This window comes from Triticum urartu, chromosome 3A, assembly GCF_056163025.1.
Source record: "Triticum urartu cultivar PI428250 chromosome 3A, HENAU_Tu73, whole genome shotgun sequence".
NCBI lineage: Eukaryota > Viridiplantae > Streptophyta > Magnoliopsida > Poales > Poaceae > Triticum > Triticum urartu.
This window is the reverse complement of record NC_141875.1, coordinates 148,655,647-148,674,272: the sequence shown is the minus strand read 5'-3', so window position 1 is coordinate 148,674,272 and position 18,626 is coordinate 148,655,647. Positions and strand designations below refer to the sequence as shown.

General features: G+C 43.2%; 1 protein-coding gene, 1 long non-coding RNA gene and 1 pseudogene across 2 annotated transcripts; 2 read left to right on the top strand and 1 right to left on the bottom strand.

Moving 5' to 3' along the window:
* The first annotated feature begins 1,619 nt into the window (after positions 1-1,619).
* On the top strand, positions 1,620-4,374 carry LOC147978991 (uncharacterized). The gene is made up of 3 exons (XR_015599664.1): positions 1,620-2,019; positions 2,643-2,696; positions 2,796-4,374. It is a non-coding gene; the product is annotated as an uncharacterized LOC147978991 (long non-coding RNA).
* Positions 4,375-9,234: 4,860 nt separating this feature from the next.
* LOC147978990 (uncharacterized) lies at positions 9,235-10,039 on the top strand (annotated as a pseudogene).
* Positions 10,040-10,511: 472 nt separating this feature from the next.
* Positions 10,512-10,946, bottom strand: LOC147978989 (uncharacterized). The gene has a single exon (XM_087514976.1). It carries the CDS (start codon positions 10,944-10,946, stop codon positions 10,512-10,514), a length of 435 nt encoding a protein of 144 aa, XP_087371102.1.
* Between the last annotated feature and the right edge of the window lie 7,680 nt (positions 10,947-18,626).

Sequence of the window (18,626 nt, the reverse complement as noted above, 5' to 3'; positions counted from 1 at the left end):
CGATTGAAAGGTGATTTCTCCCAGGGGTGTCCTAGAGTAGGACTCTTCGGTCAGGTCCGTGTCCCTACCCTAGGTACATGTCTTCATCAGTATTTTCCTTGATCCGAACCAAAAGAATGGCCGAAACTAAGGACAATATTTCATGAAGTGAGGGAGAGAGAATCCTTGATCCGAACCAAAATGGCCGAAACTAAGGACGAGAGTTCATGGATGAGGAGAAAGGATTCCTTGATTCGAACCAAACGTCCAAAACTAAGGGTATGAGGGTAGTATCATATCTCACCTTCTTCCTTCTTGGAACCAGCCAAGATTCCTCCCCTTGCTTCCTTTTCTCACTGTGTGCTTTTTTGTGTAGTGTGATGTGTAGTAGAATATTGCTACTAGAGAGGAGGGAATGAGACCAGAGAACCAAGGAGTAAAATGAGCCGAACCTCTAGAGCAGCCAAGGAGCCTTTTATTTATTTTTGATCTGAGGAGCCTTGTATTTATAGGAGGAGGAGGAGCGCAGCATCAGGAATCCAATCGGTGGGACGTGCCCACGTTCTCCACCTCGTGGGATCGTGTGAGATCATGAGACATGGGCTGCCTCTTTTACTTATTTGTTTAATCATTAATTGGTGCAACCAGTCGTTTGACTGGTGGGATAGCTGAACTCTTTCTTTTTCTAATCAACTAATCAAAGTATGGGCCTTGGCGTCACCCACTTGCATGTCATCTAGCATATTTTAATGGGCTGGCCTTAATCGGCCATTAGTTAGCGGCTCATTAAGGTAGACGTACACGTTAATTATTTTTGGATGAAACTTACGGTCCAGCCTTATATGGATATTTGTTATTTGACAAAGTACACCATGCATATATTTCATTTGCATGATGTATTTCTTTTTTTTATGTGTCGCTTCAATATTTCACCTCGTCAATGGAAGTCGAACATTTATCATATAGTCAGTCGACATTCTGGTGATATTTGCGTCTTTTCTAACAATTTTATGTTTGTATTTTCGCCATTAGTAGCAGCGTGCATTATCGACATTCGAAAATATATCGCACGCCTATCTTGTCATTCCTCATTTTGAGCGATTGATCATCCTTTTTTGCCGTTTTGCATTTATATTTTATGTGATTCGTGCCTTTTTAATTTAACGTGATCAAAATCTATGTCAAACGGATTTTTGCCATTTTGCATTTATATTTTATGTGATTCATACATTTTAATTTATTGTGGTTAAAACCTATGTCAACAGATGCCCCTCGAGGTCTGGGTTCGAAGCGATTCTTTTTGGGGACCCAGAGCTCGAAACTTAATTATACATATTTCTTGCGTTTAGAGCACTTCCTGTGAGTATACGCAATACGTGCTCTTTTATTGATAAATATCACTTTTGAAATGTTGGACCTTTTAGTCAAGTGCATGCCTGTTATATGTGACTGTGCATTTTCCTTTGTTTTACACATGTTGCCAACCGATTTTGCAACCATGCAAGCTAGAAATCAGGCCACGTTTGAGGTTAGCTGGGTAACAAACTCTATCCGGCTAACAAACTGCATCCCTTATCCCCTCAACTATCTTTTAAACAGCCAGCTGCCTTCTTCTTTTTCCTTAGACCAGCTAGAAGACATACGAGAAAAGGTCTGCTTCCGTCTGTCCGTGGACGCAATTCTTTAGATAGGCAGGAGACGTTGGAGAAAAAGGTTTGATTCCGTCCGGCCGCGGACGCAATTCTTTTCATGAGCTAGCAAACTGTAGATTGCTTTGCTAGTACCTAGATCGATTCATTGGTTGATCGGTCTGCTATTTCATTGCTCCCAAATTGCTTTCAATTCCTCACAAGATGCACCTCTGTGTGGGAAACTATTGATTCGTCCAGCTTGAGTATACCCCTTCCACTCTCTCATTATTAAGCCATGATTTATCTTTTAATGTCTTGGGTGCTCATTTAGTTTATCACCCAGCTTTTTATCTCGTAAGTGCAGGAAGACAAGGACACTAGGTTACGGCTTGGGTCAAATCTTACTTAGGTAATCTACGTTTTCAAATTGTCTGATTATATTCGTTCGTTGTTGCATCTCTCTCATTCTCTAGAAGTGCCAGGGATATAATGCCCTGAACGCATAGAACTATTCTTTTGGGTGTATATAGCCCTGGTCTCTGGATGTGCTTGATCTGTATTTATTCATCTGACTACGTGATCCCATGGTCGGCGTCCCGGGAAGCCTCTATCAGGGCTTGGTCCGTCGTTTGACTCGGGGATTATTATATTTGCATGAATTAGTAGATTGCTCGCTGTTGGCGTTTCAGGAAGCCTTCATATAGGCTTTGTTTGTCGTTCGACGGTGATTTTTTTTAATCTTATATATATATGAGTCGATGACTTGATCATCGCCGGTGTTCCGGGAGGCCAATATATTGGCTTCGTCCGTCGTTCGATGGTGATTTTTTATCTTATATATATGAATCGATGACTTGATCATCGTTGACGTTCCGCGAGGCCAATATATTGGCTTCGTCCGTCGTTCGACGATGATGCTACTGTTCTTATGTGTGAGGACTATTTTTAATCATGTATACCTCTCTTCTCACGTCCCATGTATTTTCATTCTGTATATGCCAATTTTTGATATCGTTGATTTTTTTTTTGTAGATACTACTTCTCTCATCCTTGTTGTGGGCTGGCTGCTTGGGCACGTCCACCTTGGTAAGTTTTTTTTTTCTATCTTGTGTTTTCTCTTTTGTTGTTTTATCTATCGATAGTGTTTGGTGCATGTACCAATATGCATATTTTCCTTGCATATAGATGGAGCCGGATGAAGTGCATAGGATGGCTCTATTGCAGCTAGCTAAGAGGCAACTTTTTGAACCAGATACTAATCTGCTGTACAATCCTGTGATAAGGGAACAACAGACACCCCAAGGAAATCCTGAATATTCTAGGCAAGGGTGGACATCAGGCCGCTCTTTCATAGCTCAGTGCTATTATCCTGTCGCTCCTCATCGATCCTAGAGTCGATACAGCTGTCACCCTGGGGACTCACATGATATCCAAAGGATTAGGTTAGGTATTCCACGAGGTTGAATATTCAGTAGCTCCCCCTGGGTACGTTGAATGGGGAACTAACATTTTGAAGAATTATTTCATGCATTTGAAAGGTAGTGAAGAGAACACAGACTATATCTATGGAGCCATTTATTGCTCTTTGGGTGAGTACTCTGTATCTCCCCCGCTTCTGAGGGCTTTGTTATAGCAATGGGATCCCAACACTAACACGTTCTTATTCCCCTGTGGTGAATGCACAATCACTCTTCTTGATATGAACCAAATGGCTGGGCTACCCTTAGATGGTGATCCGTATGAAGAATTTATACCCCCTACTCATGAACTGGATCCTTCTCTATTGTTGTACCCCAACTTTTTGCCACAACTCCTTGACATATGGAACAAACTCTCCGAAGGCGGCAATGTAGGGTTTCGGGAATGGTGCGATTACTTCCACAATCGTCTAAACAACACATTCTTTATCAATAGTCTCCAAGACGAGCGCCTCTACACTGCAGCCTATATTGCTATTTGGCTCTGTCGCTTTGTTGTTCCAAGTGGAGGGCCATATATTCGTCCCGGGGTATTAGTGATGGCCTCTTGGATCACAATAGGGCGTTGCATATCCTTAGCTCCGCCGGCCCTTTGCTCCTTATACTATTCGCTTCGGCTGATCAATACTCATCCCATTGGCCCCTCTTTGAAAAGGGCATGGCAAGTCCACTATCTGATCGGATGGATGGGTATATAGTTAAGGAAGGTTTTGGGGAATAAATCTAGCACCAAATCACTCTCATTCTATAAACATCCAGCTCCAAAACCAAAAGTGTGGAACACTATGCCTAGAACTCCACTTTTCCATGATCATGACTCAGCACACAAACTTCTTAGAAAGCACACCCAGATCTCATGGCACCCCTATAGTTTGTCTAAATTAGAAAATGTAGGTCATCTGAATCGGGTTTTCCAAATTTCCATACGTCGGGGTATGCTTCCATGGAGGCATGTTGAAGAATTTATAGCAGACTACTAGGGAAAACCCTAGTAGTAGCGCGAGTTTAATGCCCCGCGCTACCAATAAGATGCTACAGCTATTACTTAGCAGTAGCGCGTGCAACAAGCGCTACTGCTAAGACACATAGCGCCAGCGGTTGTTCTGTCCCGCGCTGCTGCTAATTTAGCTAGTTGTAGCGTGTTTACTATCCATCGCTACTAGTATTCTTTTTTTCATTTTTAGTGTATTTATACGCCGTTATACAAATTTTGGTACAATACCAATTATGAGGTTTATATCATTATGTCCATAACAGTGTGTCAAATGAAGGTGGATTAGGTTCAAGTGGAGGCAATATGTGGTGCATGTCAAAAGTATACTACTAATCCAAACTTGATCTAGTTTGGACTAGTAGTACTTTTGATGTGCACCACATGTTGCCTCCACTTGAATCTAATCCGCCAGCACAAACTATTTAATCATCATCATAGTCATTACCACCAACAGTATTTATTTAATGACCATAGTCATAGTGTAGCACATCATCATCTTCAAACTCATTCTAGCTAGCTAATCACCACCAACACTAAATCCAGTAGCTATCTAATCACCACCAACACTAGCTAATAATAATCATCATAGTCATTACCACCAACACTAGCTATTTAATCATCATACTCATAGTATAGCACATCATCATCTTCAAACTCATTTCTAGCTAGCTAATCACTCTTGCTGCTCTATCTTAGGTAAAATAACATAAAACATATGTAGCTCTCCTCCTTCATCAAGTTGGAGCATGCAGATGAACCTGTCTCCTAATCGTGGGCTGCACTTCTCATTGCTGCCCCCTAGTACTTCTCTGCACTCCTCCATCACAAATTTGGTCCAGTCTTTCACTATTAAGACTTCCTCGCTCTTAGAAATCCTGAATGCACTAAAGTGCATTGTATGATATCTTGGCCGTAAGCTAACAATACTCATGGTACCATTAGTCTCAATCCCATGAGGCACAACATTCATTGGGAGTCCCTGTTGAAGAACATCGTATAGTAACATACTTAGCAATGAAGTTTAGCTTAAAAATAATGTATGCAAAAGATGCACTGAGGACAAATAGTAAAAATCTTGCCATCTTTCCTAAGTAGATGTGACCGTAGTTCATTACGAACACTATTGGTTGCACGTTCTCAGTACTAACATTTCTAAGTGCAGGAAGAAAATTTTTCTTAACAGTATCAAGATCCTCAAGCCATGAAACATAATGACTTAGCTCCTCGCAGTTTAGTTCAGCCCCGGGACAGTAGTAGGTCCTATCTATCAAGCGCTGGACATGTTTGCTTGAACCGAAATAAGCTGACAATAGAAATTAGTTGTCAACTATTTTTGAATAAACAATATCAAAGACATAAATATGGTTGAGAAACTCACATAATGGTATAACTGGAGGCGTCTGCACATCGACCCAGATGTCGGTATTACCTTCAATATCATCTTCTGGACGAATATCAAAGGTGATAACCATATCAGGCTCAAATGCATAAGTCTTGCATAGTGCTTGCCAAGTTTTGCATCCAAAATGGGTGTAGTCATCTGCGTTGTATAATTTTGCGTGGAAAATAAAACCATGCCCGGTCTTCAAGTAAACTTTCTTTACCTCCATAGTACAACTGAAAGCTATCTTATCCAAGACAAAAACTCTTGCATGACAGGGGATACGCTAGTAGAATAGTAAAAAGATTAAATTATAAGTTGAAGCAAATGAAGCAGATGCCATGCTTAATTACGAAAAAAGACTTGTCGTTGTGACTTACTGTATCCACTTCGAAGTTCACGTCGAGCTTGATGCTGAAGCGCCTATCATCATCTAGGAAGATTCCGTCGCACAGGCCGCGCTCGTCTTCACATTATTTGCAAATACCGAAATCCTTTTCGTTGTCAAACATTTCCTATGTTCATAGTTGAAACATTAATTGAAAATCGATCGAAGACAACTCCAGGATACTCAAAATATCTTATAGGACTCATATTGACATGAGCATTCAATAAGCAAAACCAAATCGTAAAATAAATAAGTATTCAAATTAGCATGCATTCAATAAGAAAAAGTAAATCATCTCATGCGTCCGTACATCGTCGAATATTATCACTAATACATCCCGAATAGTATCATACATAAAACATCACTAATATAACTAAAACCCTAGCGCACGACGGGTATCGGCGCGGGTGGTGGACACCCAAAGAGAAGGAACCATCACAGGATCATAGCTCCAGTGAGATCCCTGGAGAACCTGCCAGGTATTGGAGAACCTGTGCTCCAACGCAAACAAGTAGTGACGGACGTGCACGTCCTCCTCACTGACACGGTGACGCACCACCTCCGCGGGGTCCTCGAGCCTCTGGACCATTACTGGCCCACGCGACCGCCACCAAAGAAGGTTCGGGTCAACGACAGGCTGGCTCCTCACCAACCTGTGCCCCCCGGTAGGTAGCGCCTCCCAGTACCACCCCGGCGGAGCCCAGTCCCAGACATGGCCCATCTGGTGACGCAGGTGTCCTCCGCCGACTCGTCGAGGATGCAGGATAGGCATCGTCAATGTCGATCCGCGAAAAATTTCTTTAACTAAAAAAATAACAACAAATGTGACATGTTCAACTAGTTCTATTAATTCAACTAGTTCTTACGATTAAATCTAGTCAATTAATTCTATACCTAATAAAATGAATAATGACATTAAAAAAGGCCTATGCTTTGCAGGAACGTTTACTCCTTCCCGGTGCGGCAAATTCCGGGCACTCGATATGTCCTAGTTTGTAGCACAAGTCATGCCGAAATTCACGGAAAATTTTGGCATGACTTTTGCTAAAAAGTGGACAAATCGAGAACCTGAAATTTGCCGGAACAGAAATAAATCAACATTCCGGCAAAACATAGGCCACTCGGCTTCATTTCCTGGAAACAACAAAGCCACTTGGGCACAATCGGACCACTTCAATAATGGAATATGCAAATGAACATCAATGACATATATCATATAACAACAATATGCAAATGAAATTACTGTTTAGGCATTTTCATAAAAATTTGCCCTTGCTAATCATTTTTCCTAAATGCTAAAAAATGCCTACTGCCCTAAACAAATATAGGGTTCATATGAACACCTAGGGTTCATATGAACATCAACACAACATCAACACATATATAAATTGCCCTAGCAGAGAGAGAGAGGAGGGTAGGGGAGAGGAGAGGCAGAGCCTTACGGTGACTGCGGCGAGGAAGGGGCAGGCAGCGTCGAGGTCGGGGTCGGGGCTTGGGCACGCGGCAGAGGGCGGCGTCGAGGTCGGGGTCGGGGGCGGCGTCGAGGTCGGGGTCGGGGCGGCGTTTAATCCGGGGTCGGGGGCGGGGTCGAGGTCGGGGTCGGGGCGGCGTCGAATCCGGGGTCGGGGCAGCGTTGAGGCGGGAGAGCGCGCGGCAGCCGATGGGCGACGGCGGTGGCGACATCGGAGGAGTTGCGATTTGGGGGAAGTGGATGTTGGGGAAAATGAGTCAAGCGGTTTAGTCACAGTAGCAGTAGCGCGTTCCAGGAAGTGCGCTACTGCTAACATAGCTACAGCGCGTTCCTGGATACGCGCTACTGCTATACCCTTCTCTTTTTTCCACTTTTTCATTTATTTTTCTTTACATTTTATTTTTTTCCTTTCACCCTTTTGTATTTCTTTCATTTTCATTTACTTTTCTATTTGCTTTCCATTTAATTTTATTTACTTTAGCAGTAGCGCCTCTCAGCGTAAACGCGTTGCTACAAAGCAAATAGCGGTAGCGCGGTTCGGCGAAGATCGCTACTACTATGTGCAGCCTATCGGCTAAGCCGTGGAAATTTTAGTACTAGCGCTTTTGTACTCAGGCGCGCTACTACTATAACTGTATCTGTAGCGCCGTTTACAACATCGCGCTGCTGCTAATTAGCACCAGCGTGCGTTTTTAGCCCACTCTACTGCTAATGTTCTATATATAAGGTTTTCCCTAGTAGTGTTCGAACCTTATCATCCTGACAGAGTAGCAAGACAATTTAGGCTTGATCAAGTGGTGCCTTTTCCTCCCTTCACCAGTCTGTATACAAGACATGATATCAGTATTGCATATGCCTTTTGGCTTCATTTATTGCGGGATGCAGAGGATCCACGCCCCATTCCAGACGATTCTCGCGTCGGTGACTCATCTGTGGCGTGGGCAAATTGGCTACATGAATTTCTGAAGCCATTCGCTGATGTATTTGACCAACTTCGCAATGGTAATTTGAATGGGAAGGTCCCTTATAATGAAACGAGAAAAAATAGGTCTGCACTGCAACGCCATATTAGATTTCGTCCATTGTCTAATGAGGATTTTAAGGTAGTAAGAAGGGTGGCTGATGAGCACCGGGACCAGCATATTGGTGTCATTGAACAGGAGGAAGCACGTGTCAAAGATCACTGGATGCCAATCCTCCATAGCTACTTACAAGACGTTGCTGCTACTCAACCCATAAAATCCAAAAAGGTGAACTAATGGTCCGCGTAAAATTTATCTGTTTCTTTATTGTACTAACCTGTACTAATAATATTATCCTTTTATATATGTGGCCGCAGCAAAGTGGCGTACCAAAGTCTGTTGTTACAGCTGGTTCTTCCTCTGCTCATCGAGTGCTAGTGGGTAGTGATGATCCTCCAGAAACAGCCCCGGCCACCAGCGGACAGAAGCGTAGAAATTTATCGCCCACTCATGCTGACGAGGAAGCGAGGCTCCCCCTCAAGCGCAAACTTGACTTTTCCCATGAATGTGATTTTTCTGAACCAATAACATTGGACGGTCCGTCATTAGATGTTGAACTTAGTAACTTGGTTAATGATGAAGATTTTGGTCACGTTCTCACGGGAGAAAAGGACTATGGCCTTGGTGACCTCTTCGATTTATCCGTCGAGGATTATACCGTTGACGAGTGTGGCGCAAGTCGTCCATCTTCCAGCCCGGGTGTGACTGAAGTTGTGCCCCATACCCCTAATGCTCTTGATTTTTTTATCAACTTTACCTGGTAGTTTATTTACTTATGCATTTATTTAATTGGCCGTGTCTATGAACCATCATTATCATCAAATTTTCACGACTCTTCACTTATTTTTTTAGGTTGCGAACAAGCAAGTTGCCATTCGCAAGACCCTGTAATGACGGTTGTATGAGGGGAAGGCGCACAGGTGGACTGCGGCTTTGTCAAAGACACGTTTATAGATGCCACGGATACCGTGGTGAAACGAGCCCTCGAAGGACTGAATGACTCTACCCTTGGTGATCCCAAGCGACGCATCATGCTTGAGAGCGTTTCTTAGACGCTGCCCACGCAAGTACCTGAGGTAGCTAAGGTGCATGCCATGTTGGTCCGGCTTATTGACCTTTCCAAGAAATTGGAGGTTGGTCAGACTAAGTTCACGAAGGGATCCGAGGGAGATGAACATGCTGCTACTGAAGTCGAGCTTAAAATTAAGTCCGGCCATGAAGTTTCCAAGGCTGCAATTGGGGACTTATCTGACCTAGACAAGAAGTGTGCTGAAATGGAGGTGCAGGAAGCAGCGCTTAAGGTGCAGCTTGAGGAGGCTACCACTAGTTTGCAGAAGCTTAAACTAGAGAGGAAACAGCACCGACAAGCACATAATGCCCATCAATCTGAACTGAAGAACTTGGTGAAGAGTCTACAGGACACCAACGCCGGCAAGCGTACAAGGCTTGCTGAATTTCAACAAAAGACGGCAAAATTAAAGACTAAAGCAAGTCAGTTGTTGAACAGCCTGCAGAACTGGCGAGCTCCTTGAGAAGGCCTAGACTTTGCTTAGTTTTTATTATTATTATTTAGCCATTTCAATTTATCATTTCCCTTTGAATCATTTTTGGTTCAGTACTCAGTTTCACTTCAAATGTAGCAGTACTTTGTTTATTCACGTGGGAACTCCGAATTTCATGCATGATGTGCTAGTACGCCAGCTTTGACGTTGAAGCATCCTTATTTATTTACACTATCGTTGTGTATGGCCTGAAGCCTTATTTTTTTATTCCATTTTTTTATATAAATGCATGTACGTACCATTTTTTGTACGACGTTTAAGCTTATGATGAAGTCTGGAGCCTGCTTGATGTTTATATTTTTTTATTACCCTTTTTTACGTCACAGTTTATACTCGTAAGTCATTGGAGTTTTCTTTGTGCCCCGGTTTATACTCGTAAGGGTGTGGGGTATTTTGGATGATCCTTTTTTTTCATCACAATTTATACTCGTAAGTTGTTGGAGTATCTTTTTTTTGGTGTGCCCCAGTTTACACTCATGAGGGTATGGAGTAAGTATGATGATTCAATTTTTTCCATCACAGTTTATACTCGTAAGTCGTTGGAGTCTTTGTTTGTGCCCCAATTTACACTCATGAGGGTATGGAGTATCATTTTGTTTTTTTACTCAAGCATAGTAGGGCTTAAGGAATTTTCCATTTATCGGTGCCGGGCAATACTCGCCGTAAGGGGAAATTATCCTGTATGCACCACTAGAGTAGACCTCTTTTATGATGTAGGGACCCTCCCATTTTGGCTCGAACTTTCCTCCCATCCGTCGTGTAACATTCATTGGACGAATGACGGCGAGCACTAGGTCTCCTTGCTTGAATGATCTCCTTTTAACGCGCTTCTCAAAAGCACGGGACATTCTAGCCTGATAAGCTTCCAAATTTTGTAATGCCTGAAGGCGTTTCCCTTCAAGCATTTTGAGTTCACCGAGGCGTAATTTTATGGCCTCCTCTTTCGAAAGTTTCTCTTGAACAGCCACTCTGAGCGAAGTAATTTGTACTTCTAATGGTAGAATTGCTTCTCCTCCAAATACGAGGGAGTATGGTGTCATTCCCGTCGGTGTACGTGTCGTGGTTCTATAAGCCCACAAGGCCTCAAGAAGTTTCTCATGCCACTCACGCTTATTTCTAGACACAACTTTCTTTAACAATTTGCAGAGGGTTTTATTAAAAGCTTCCGCTTGTCCATTAGCTGCCGGATTATAAGCCGTAGAATAGTCATGAATTATTTTGAATTTCGAGCATAACTTATCGACATGCTTATTTTTGAATGGCCCCGCATTGCCAGACATATACGGGAAGGAACTCCGAAGCGATATATGAGGTGTGTTCTTATGAAGTGCTCCACGTGCTCCCCCTTATCGCTATGTTGATCGTATCTACTATATGATTCACGCTCGACCTTTCGGTCTCAGTGTTCCGAGGCCATATCTGGATATGCTAGGCTCGTCAAGTTTAACCTGAGTATTCTTCGTGTGCAAAACTGGCTTGCACCCATTGTAGATGGACGTAGAGCTTATCACACCCGATCATCACGTGGTGTCTGGGCACGAGGAACTTTGGCAATGGTGCATACTCAGGGAGAACACTTTTATCTTGAAATTTAGTGAGACATCATCTTATAATGCTACCGTCAATCAAAGCAAGATAAGATGCATAAAAGATAAACATCACATGCAATCAATATAAGTGATATGATATGGCCATCATCTTCTTGTACTTGTGATCTCCATCTCTGAAGTACCGTCATGATCACCATCGTCACCGGCGCGACACCTTGATCACCATCGTAGCATCGTTGTCGTCTCGCCAATCTTATGCTTCCACGACTATCGCTACCGCTTAGTGATAAAGTAAATCATTACATCGCAGTTGCATTGCATACAATAAAGCGACAACCATATGGCTCCTGCCAGTTGCCGATAACTCGGTTACAAAACATGATCATCTCATACAATAAAATTTAGTATCATGTCTTGACCATATCACATCACAACATGCCCTGCAAAAACAAGTTAGACGTCCTCTACTTTGTTGTTGCAAGTTTTACGTGGCTGCTACGGGCTTAAGCAAGAACCAATCTTACCTACGCATCAAAACCACAACGATAGTTTGTCAAGTTTGTGTTGTTTTAACCTTCGCAAGGACCGGGCGTAGCCACACTCGGTTCAACTAAAGTTGGAGAAACTGACACCCGCTAGCCACCTTTGTGCAAAGCACGTCGGGAGAACCGGTCTCGCGTAAGCGTACGCGTAATGTCGGTCCGGGCCGCTTCGTCCAGCAATACCGCCGAACCAAATTATGACATGCTGGTAAGCAGTATGACTTATATCGCCCACAACTGTTGGAAATATGCCATAGAGGCAATAATAAATTAGTTATTATTATATTTCCTTGTTCATGATAATCGTTTATTATCCATGCTATAATTGTATTGATAGGAAACTTAGATACATGTGTGGATACATAGATAACACCATGTCCCTAGTAAGCCTCTAGTTGACTAGCTCGTTGATCAATAGATGGTTACGGTTTCCTGACCATGGACATTGGATGTCATTGATAACGGGATCACATCATTAGGAGAATGATGTGATGGACAAGACCCAATCCTAAGCCTAGCACAAAGATCGTGTAGTTCGTATGCTAAAGCTTTTTAATGTCAAGTATCATTTCCTTAGACCATGAGATTGTGCAACTCCCGGATACCGTAGGAATGCTTTGGGTGTATCAAACGTCACAACGTAACTGGGTGACTATAAAGGTGCATTACAGGTATCTCCGAAAGTGTCTGTTGGGTTGGCACGAATCGAGACTGGGATTTGTCACTCCGTGTAAACGGAGAGGTATCTCTGGGCCCACTCGGTAGGACATCATCATAATGTGCACAATGTGATCAAGGAGTTGATCACGGGATGATGTGTTACGGAATGAGTAAAGAGACTTTCCGGTAACGAGATTGAACAAGGTATCGGTATACCGACGATCGAATCTCGGGCAAGTACAATACCGATAGACAAAGGGAATTGTATACGGGATTGATTAAGTCCTTGACATTGTGGTTCATCCGATGAGATCATCATGGAACATGTGGCAGCCAACATGGGTATCCAGATCCCGCTGTTGGTTATTGACCGGAGAACGTCTCGGTCATGTCTGCATGTCTCCCGAACCCGTAGGGTCTACACACTTAAGGTTCGATGACGCTAGGGTTGCAAAGGAAGTTTGTATGTGGTTACCGAATGTTGTTCGGAGTCCCGGATGAGATCTCGGACGTCATGAGGAGTTCCGGAATGGTCCGGAGGTAAAGATTTATATATAGGAAGTCCTATTTCGGCCCTCGGGATGAGTTTCGGGGTCATCGGTATTGTACCGGGACCACCGGAAGGGTCCCGGGGGCCCACCGGGTGGGGCCACCTATCCCGGAGGGTCCCATGGGCTGAATTGGGAAGGGATCCAGCCCAAAGTGGGCTGGGGCACCACTTCCCCCTAGGGCCCATGCGCCTAGGGTGGGGGGGAACCCTAAGGAAGAGTCCCAAGGGGGTAAGGCACCTCCTAGGTGCCTTGGGGGGGAGGGAAACCTCCCTTGGCCGCCCACCCCTAGGAGATTGGATCTCCTAGGGCCGGCGCCCCCCCCCCTTGGCCCTCCTATATATAGTGGGGGAAGGAGGGCTCTTTCATCCATGCCTTTGGTTGCCTCCTTCTCCCTTCTCCAACATCTCCTCCTCTCCCGTGGTGCTTGGCGAAGCCCTGCAGGATAGCCTCGCTCCTCCACCACCACCACGCCGTTGTGCTGCTGCTGGATGGAGTCTTCCTCAACCTCTCCCTCTCTCCTTGCTGGATCAAGGCATGGGAGACATCACCGGGCTGTACGTGTGTTGAACGTGGAGGTGCCGTCCGTTCGGCACTAGGATCTCCGGTGATTTGGATCAGGACGAGTACGACTCCATCAACCCCGTTCTCTTGAATGCTTCCGCTTAGCGATCTACAAGGGTATGTAGATGCACTCTCCTTCCCCTCGTTGCTGGTTTCTCCATAGATAGATCTTGGTGATACGTAGGAAAATTTTGAATTTCTGCTACATTCCCCAACAGTGGCATCATGAGCTAGGTCTATGCGTAGTTTCTATGCACGAGTAGAACACAAAGTAGTTGTGGGCGTTGATTTTGTTCAATATGCTTGCCGTTACTAGTCTTATCTTGATTCGGTGGCATCGTGGGATGAAGCGGCCCAGACCGACCTTACACGTACTCTTACGTGAGACTGGTTCCACCGACTGACATGCACTAGATGCATAAGGTGGCTAGCGGGTGTCTGTCTCTCCTACTTTAGTCGGATCAGATTCGATGAAAAGGGTCCTTATGAAGGGTAAATAGCAATTGGCATATCACGTTGTGGTTTTTGCGTAGGTAAGAAACGTTCTTGCTAGAAACCCATAGCAGCCACGTAAAACATGCAAACAACAATTAGAGGACGTCTAACTTGTTTTTGCAGGGTATGCTATGTGATGTGATATGGCCAAAGGATGTGATGAATGATATATGTGATGTATGAGATTGATCATGTTCTTGTAATAGGAATCACGACTTGCATGTCGATGAGTATGACAACCGGCAGGAGCCATAGGAGTTGTCTTAATTTATTTATGACCTGCGTGTCAACATAAACGTCATGTAATTACTTTACTTTATTGCTAACCGTTAGCTGTAGTAGTAGAAGTAATAGATGACGTGACAACTTCATGGAGACACGATGATGGAGATCATGATGATGGAGATCATGGTGTCATGCCGGTGACAAGATGATCATGGAGCCCCAAGATGGAGATCAAAGGAGCTATATGATATTGGCCATATCATGTCACTATTATTTGATTGCATGTGATGTTTATCATGTTTATACATCTTGTTTACTTAGAACGACGGTAGTAAATAAGATGATCCCTCATTAAAATTTCAAGAAGTGTTCTCCCCTAACTGTGCACCGTTGCTAAAGTTCGTCGTTTCGAAGCACCACGTGTTGATCGGGTGTGATAGATCCTTACGTTCACATACAACGGGTGTAAGACAGTTTTACACATGCAAAACACTTAGGGTTAACTTGACGAGCCTAGAATGTGTATAGACATGGCCTCGGAACACAGAAGACCGAAAGGTCGAGCATGAGTCGTATAGAAGATACGATCAACATGAAGATGTTCACCGACGTTGACTAGTCCGTCTCACGTGTTGATCGGACATGGCCTAGTTGACTCGGATCATGTAATCACTTAGATGACTAGAGGGATGTCTATCTAAGTGGGAGTTCATAAGATGAACTTAATTTTCCTGAACATAGTCAAGAGATCTTTGCAAATTATGTCGTAGCTCGCGCTTTAGTTCTACTGTTTAGATATGTTCCTAGAGAAAATTTAGTTGAAAGTTGATAGTAGCAATTATGCGGACTAGGTCCGTAAACTGAGGATTGTCCTCATTGCTTCATAGAAGGCTTATGTCCTTAATGCACCGCTCAGTGTGCTGAACCTCGAACATTGTCTGTGGATGTTGCGAACATCTGACATACATGTTTTAATAACTACGTGATAGTTCAGTTAAACGGTTTAGAGTTGAGGCACCTAAGACGGTTTTTGAAACGTCACGAAACATATGAGATGTTTCGAGGACTGAAATTGGGATTTCAGGCTCGTGCCCACGTCAAGAGGTATAAGACCTCCGACGATTTTCTTAGCCTGCAAACTAAGGGAGAAAAGCTCAATTGTTGAGCTTGTGCTCAGATTGTCTGAGTACAACAATCATTTGAATCGAGTGGGAGTTGATCTTCCAGATGAGATAGTGATGTTTCTCCGAAGTCATTACCACCAAGCTGCTTGAGCTTTGTGATGAACTATAATATATCAGGGACATATATGATGATCCTTGAGATATTCGCGATGTTTGACACCACAAAAGTAGAAATCAAGAAGGAGCATCAATTGTTGATGGTTGGTGAAACCACTAGTTTCAAGAAGGGCAAGGGCACGAAGGGATACTTCATGAAACGGCAATTCAGCTGCTGCTCTAGTGAAGAAACCCAAGGTTGAACCCAAACCCGAGACTAAGTGCTTCTATAATAAAGGGAACAGCCACTGGAGCAGAAATACCCTAGATACTTGGTAGATGAGAAGGCTGGCAAGGTTGATAGAAGTATATTGGATATACATTGTGTTGATGTGTACTTTACTAGTACTCCTAGTAGCACCAGGGTATTAGATACTGGTTCGGTTGCTAAGTGTTAGTAACTCGAAATAAAAGCTACGGAATAAACGGAGACTAGCTAAAGGTGAGCTGACGATATGTGTTGGAAGTGTTTCCAATGTTGATATGATCAAGCATCGCACGCTCCCTCTACCATCGAGATTGGTGTTTGCGTTGAGCATAGACATGATTGGATTATATCTATCGCAATACGGCTATTCATTTAAGGAGAATAACGGTTACTCTGTTTATTTGAATAATACCTTCAATGGTCTTGCACCTAAAATGAATGGTTCATTGAATCTCGATCGTAGTGATACACATGTTCATGCCAAAAGATATAAGATAGTAATGATAGTACCACCTACTTGTGGCACTGCCACGTAAGTCATATCGGTATAAAACGCATGAAGAAGCTCCATGTTGATGGATCTTTAGGCTCACTCGTCTTTGAAAAGTTTGAGGCATGCGAACCATGTCTATTGGTGTATATGCATGAAGAAACTCCATGCAAATGGACCGTTTGAACTCACTTGATTTTGAATCACTTGAGACATGCAAATCATACCACATGGGCAAGATGACTGAAAGCCTCGTTTTCAGTAAAATGGAACTAGAAAGCAACTTGTTGGAAGTAATACATTTTGATGTGTGCAGTCCAATGAGTGCTGAGGCGTGTAGTGGATATCGTTATGTTCTTACTTCACAGATGATTTGAGTAGATGTTGAGTACATTTACTTGATAAATCACGAGTCTGAATTATTGAAAGGTTCAAGTAATTTCGGGGTGAAGTTGAAAGATCGTCGTGACAAGAGGATAAAATATCTATGATATGATCATAGAGATGAATATCTGAATTACGAGTTTGGCACAGAATTAAGACATTGTGGAAATTGTTTCACAGCTAATATATCCTAGAACACCGTAGTGTGATGGTGTGTCCGAACATCATAACTGCACTCTATTGGATATGATGCATACCATGATGTCTCTTGTCGAATTACCACGATAGTTTATGGGTTAGGCATTAGAGACAACCACATTCACTTTAAATAGGGCACCACGTAATTCTGATGAGATGACACCATATGAACTATGGTTTAGAGAAACCTAAGCTGTCATTTCTTAAAAGTTTGGGGCTGCGACGCTTATGTGAAAAGGTTTCAGGCTGATAAGCTCGAACCCAAAGCGGATAAATGCATCTTCATAGGACACCCAAAACAATTGGGTATACCTCCTGTCTCAGATTCGAAAGCAATAAGGGATTGTTTCTAGAATCGGGTCCTTTCTCGAGTAAAAGTTTCTCTCGAAAGAATTGAGTGGGAGGATGGTGGAGACTTGATAAGGTTGTTGAACCGTCTCTTCAACTAGTGTGTGGCAGGGCATAGGAAGTTGTTGCTGTGGCACCTACGCCAATTGAAGTGGAAGCTTGTGATAGTGATCATGAAACTTCATATCAAGTCACTACCAAACCTCGTAGGATGACAAGGATGCGTACTACTTCAGAGTGGTACGTAATCCTGTCTTGGAAGTCATGTTGCTAGACAACAATGAACCTATGAGCTATGGAGAAGCGATGGTGGGCCTGGATTCCAAAATGGCTCGAGGCCATAAAATCCGAGAGAGGATCCATGTATGAAAACAAAGTGTAGACTTTGGCAGAACAGCTCGATGGTCGTAAGGCTGTTGAGTGCAGATGGATTTTAAAAGGAAGACGGACAATGATGGTAAATGTCACCATTAAGAAAGCTCGACTTGTCGTTAAGAAGTTTCCGACAAGTTCAAGGAGTTGACTACGGTGAGACTTTCTTACTCGTAGCGATGCTAAGAGTCTGTTGGAATTATATTAGCGATTGCTGCATTATTTGTGAAATCTTGCAGATAGGATGTCAAAACATTGTTTCCTCGACGATTTTCTTGAGGAAAGGTTGTATGTGATACAACCGGAAGGTTTTGTCAATCCTGAGAGATGCTAATAAGTATGCAAAGCTCCAGCAATCCTTCTAAGGACTGGAGTAGGCATCTCGTAGTTGGAATGTATGCTTTGATGAGATGATCAAAGATTTTGGGTGTATACAAAGTTTATGAGAAACTTGTATTTCCAAAGAAGTGAGTGGGAGCACTATAGAATTTCTGATGAGTATATGTTGTTGACATATTATGGATCAAAAATGACGTAGAATTTCTGGAAAGCATATAGGGTTATTTGGAAAGTGTTTTTCAATGGAAAGCCTAGATTAAGCTGCTTGAGCATTGAGCATCAAGATCTATAAGGATAGATCAAAACGCTTAATGGAACTTTCAAATGAGCACATACCTTGACATGATCTTGAAGGTGTTCAAGATGGATCAGTCAAAGAAGGAGTTCTTGCCTGAGTAGTAAGGTATGAAGTTGAGACTTAAAGCTCAACCATGGCAGAAGAAAGAGGAAGGACAAAGGTCGTCCCCTATGCTTAAGACATAGGCTCTACAGTATGCTATGCTGTGTACCGCATCTG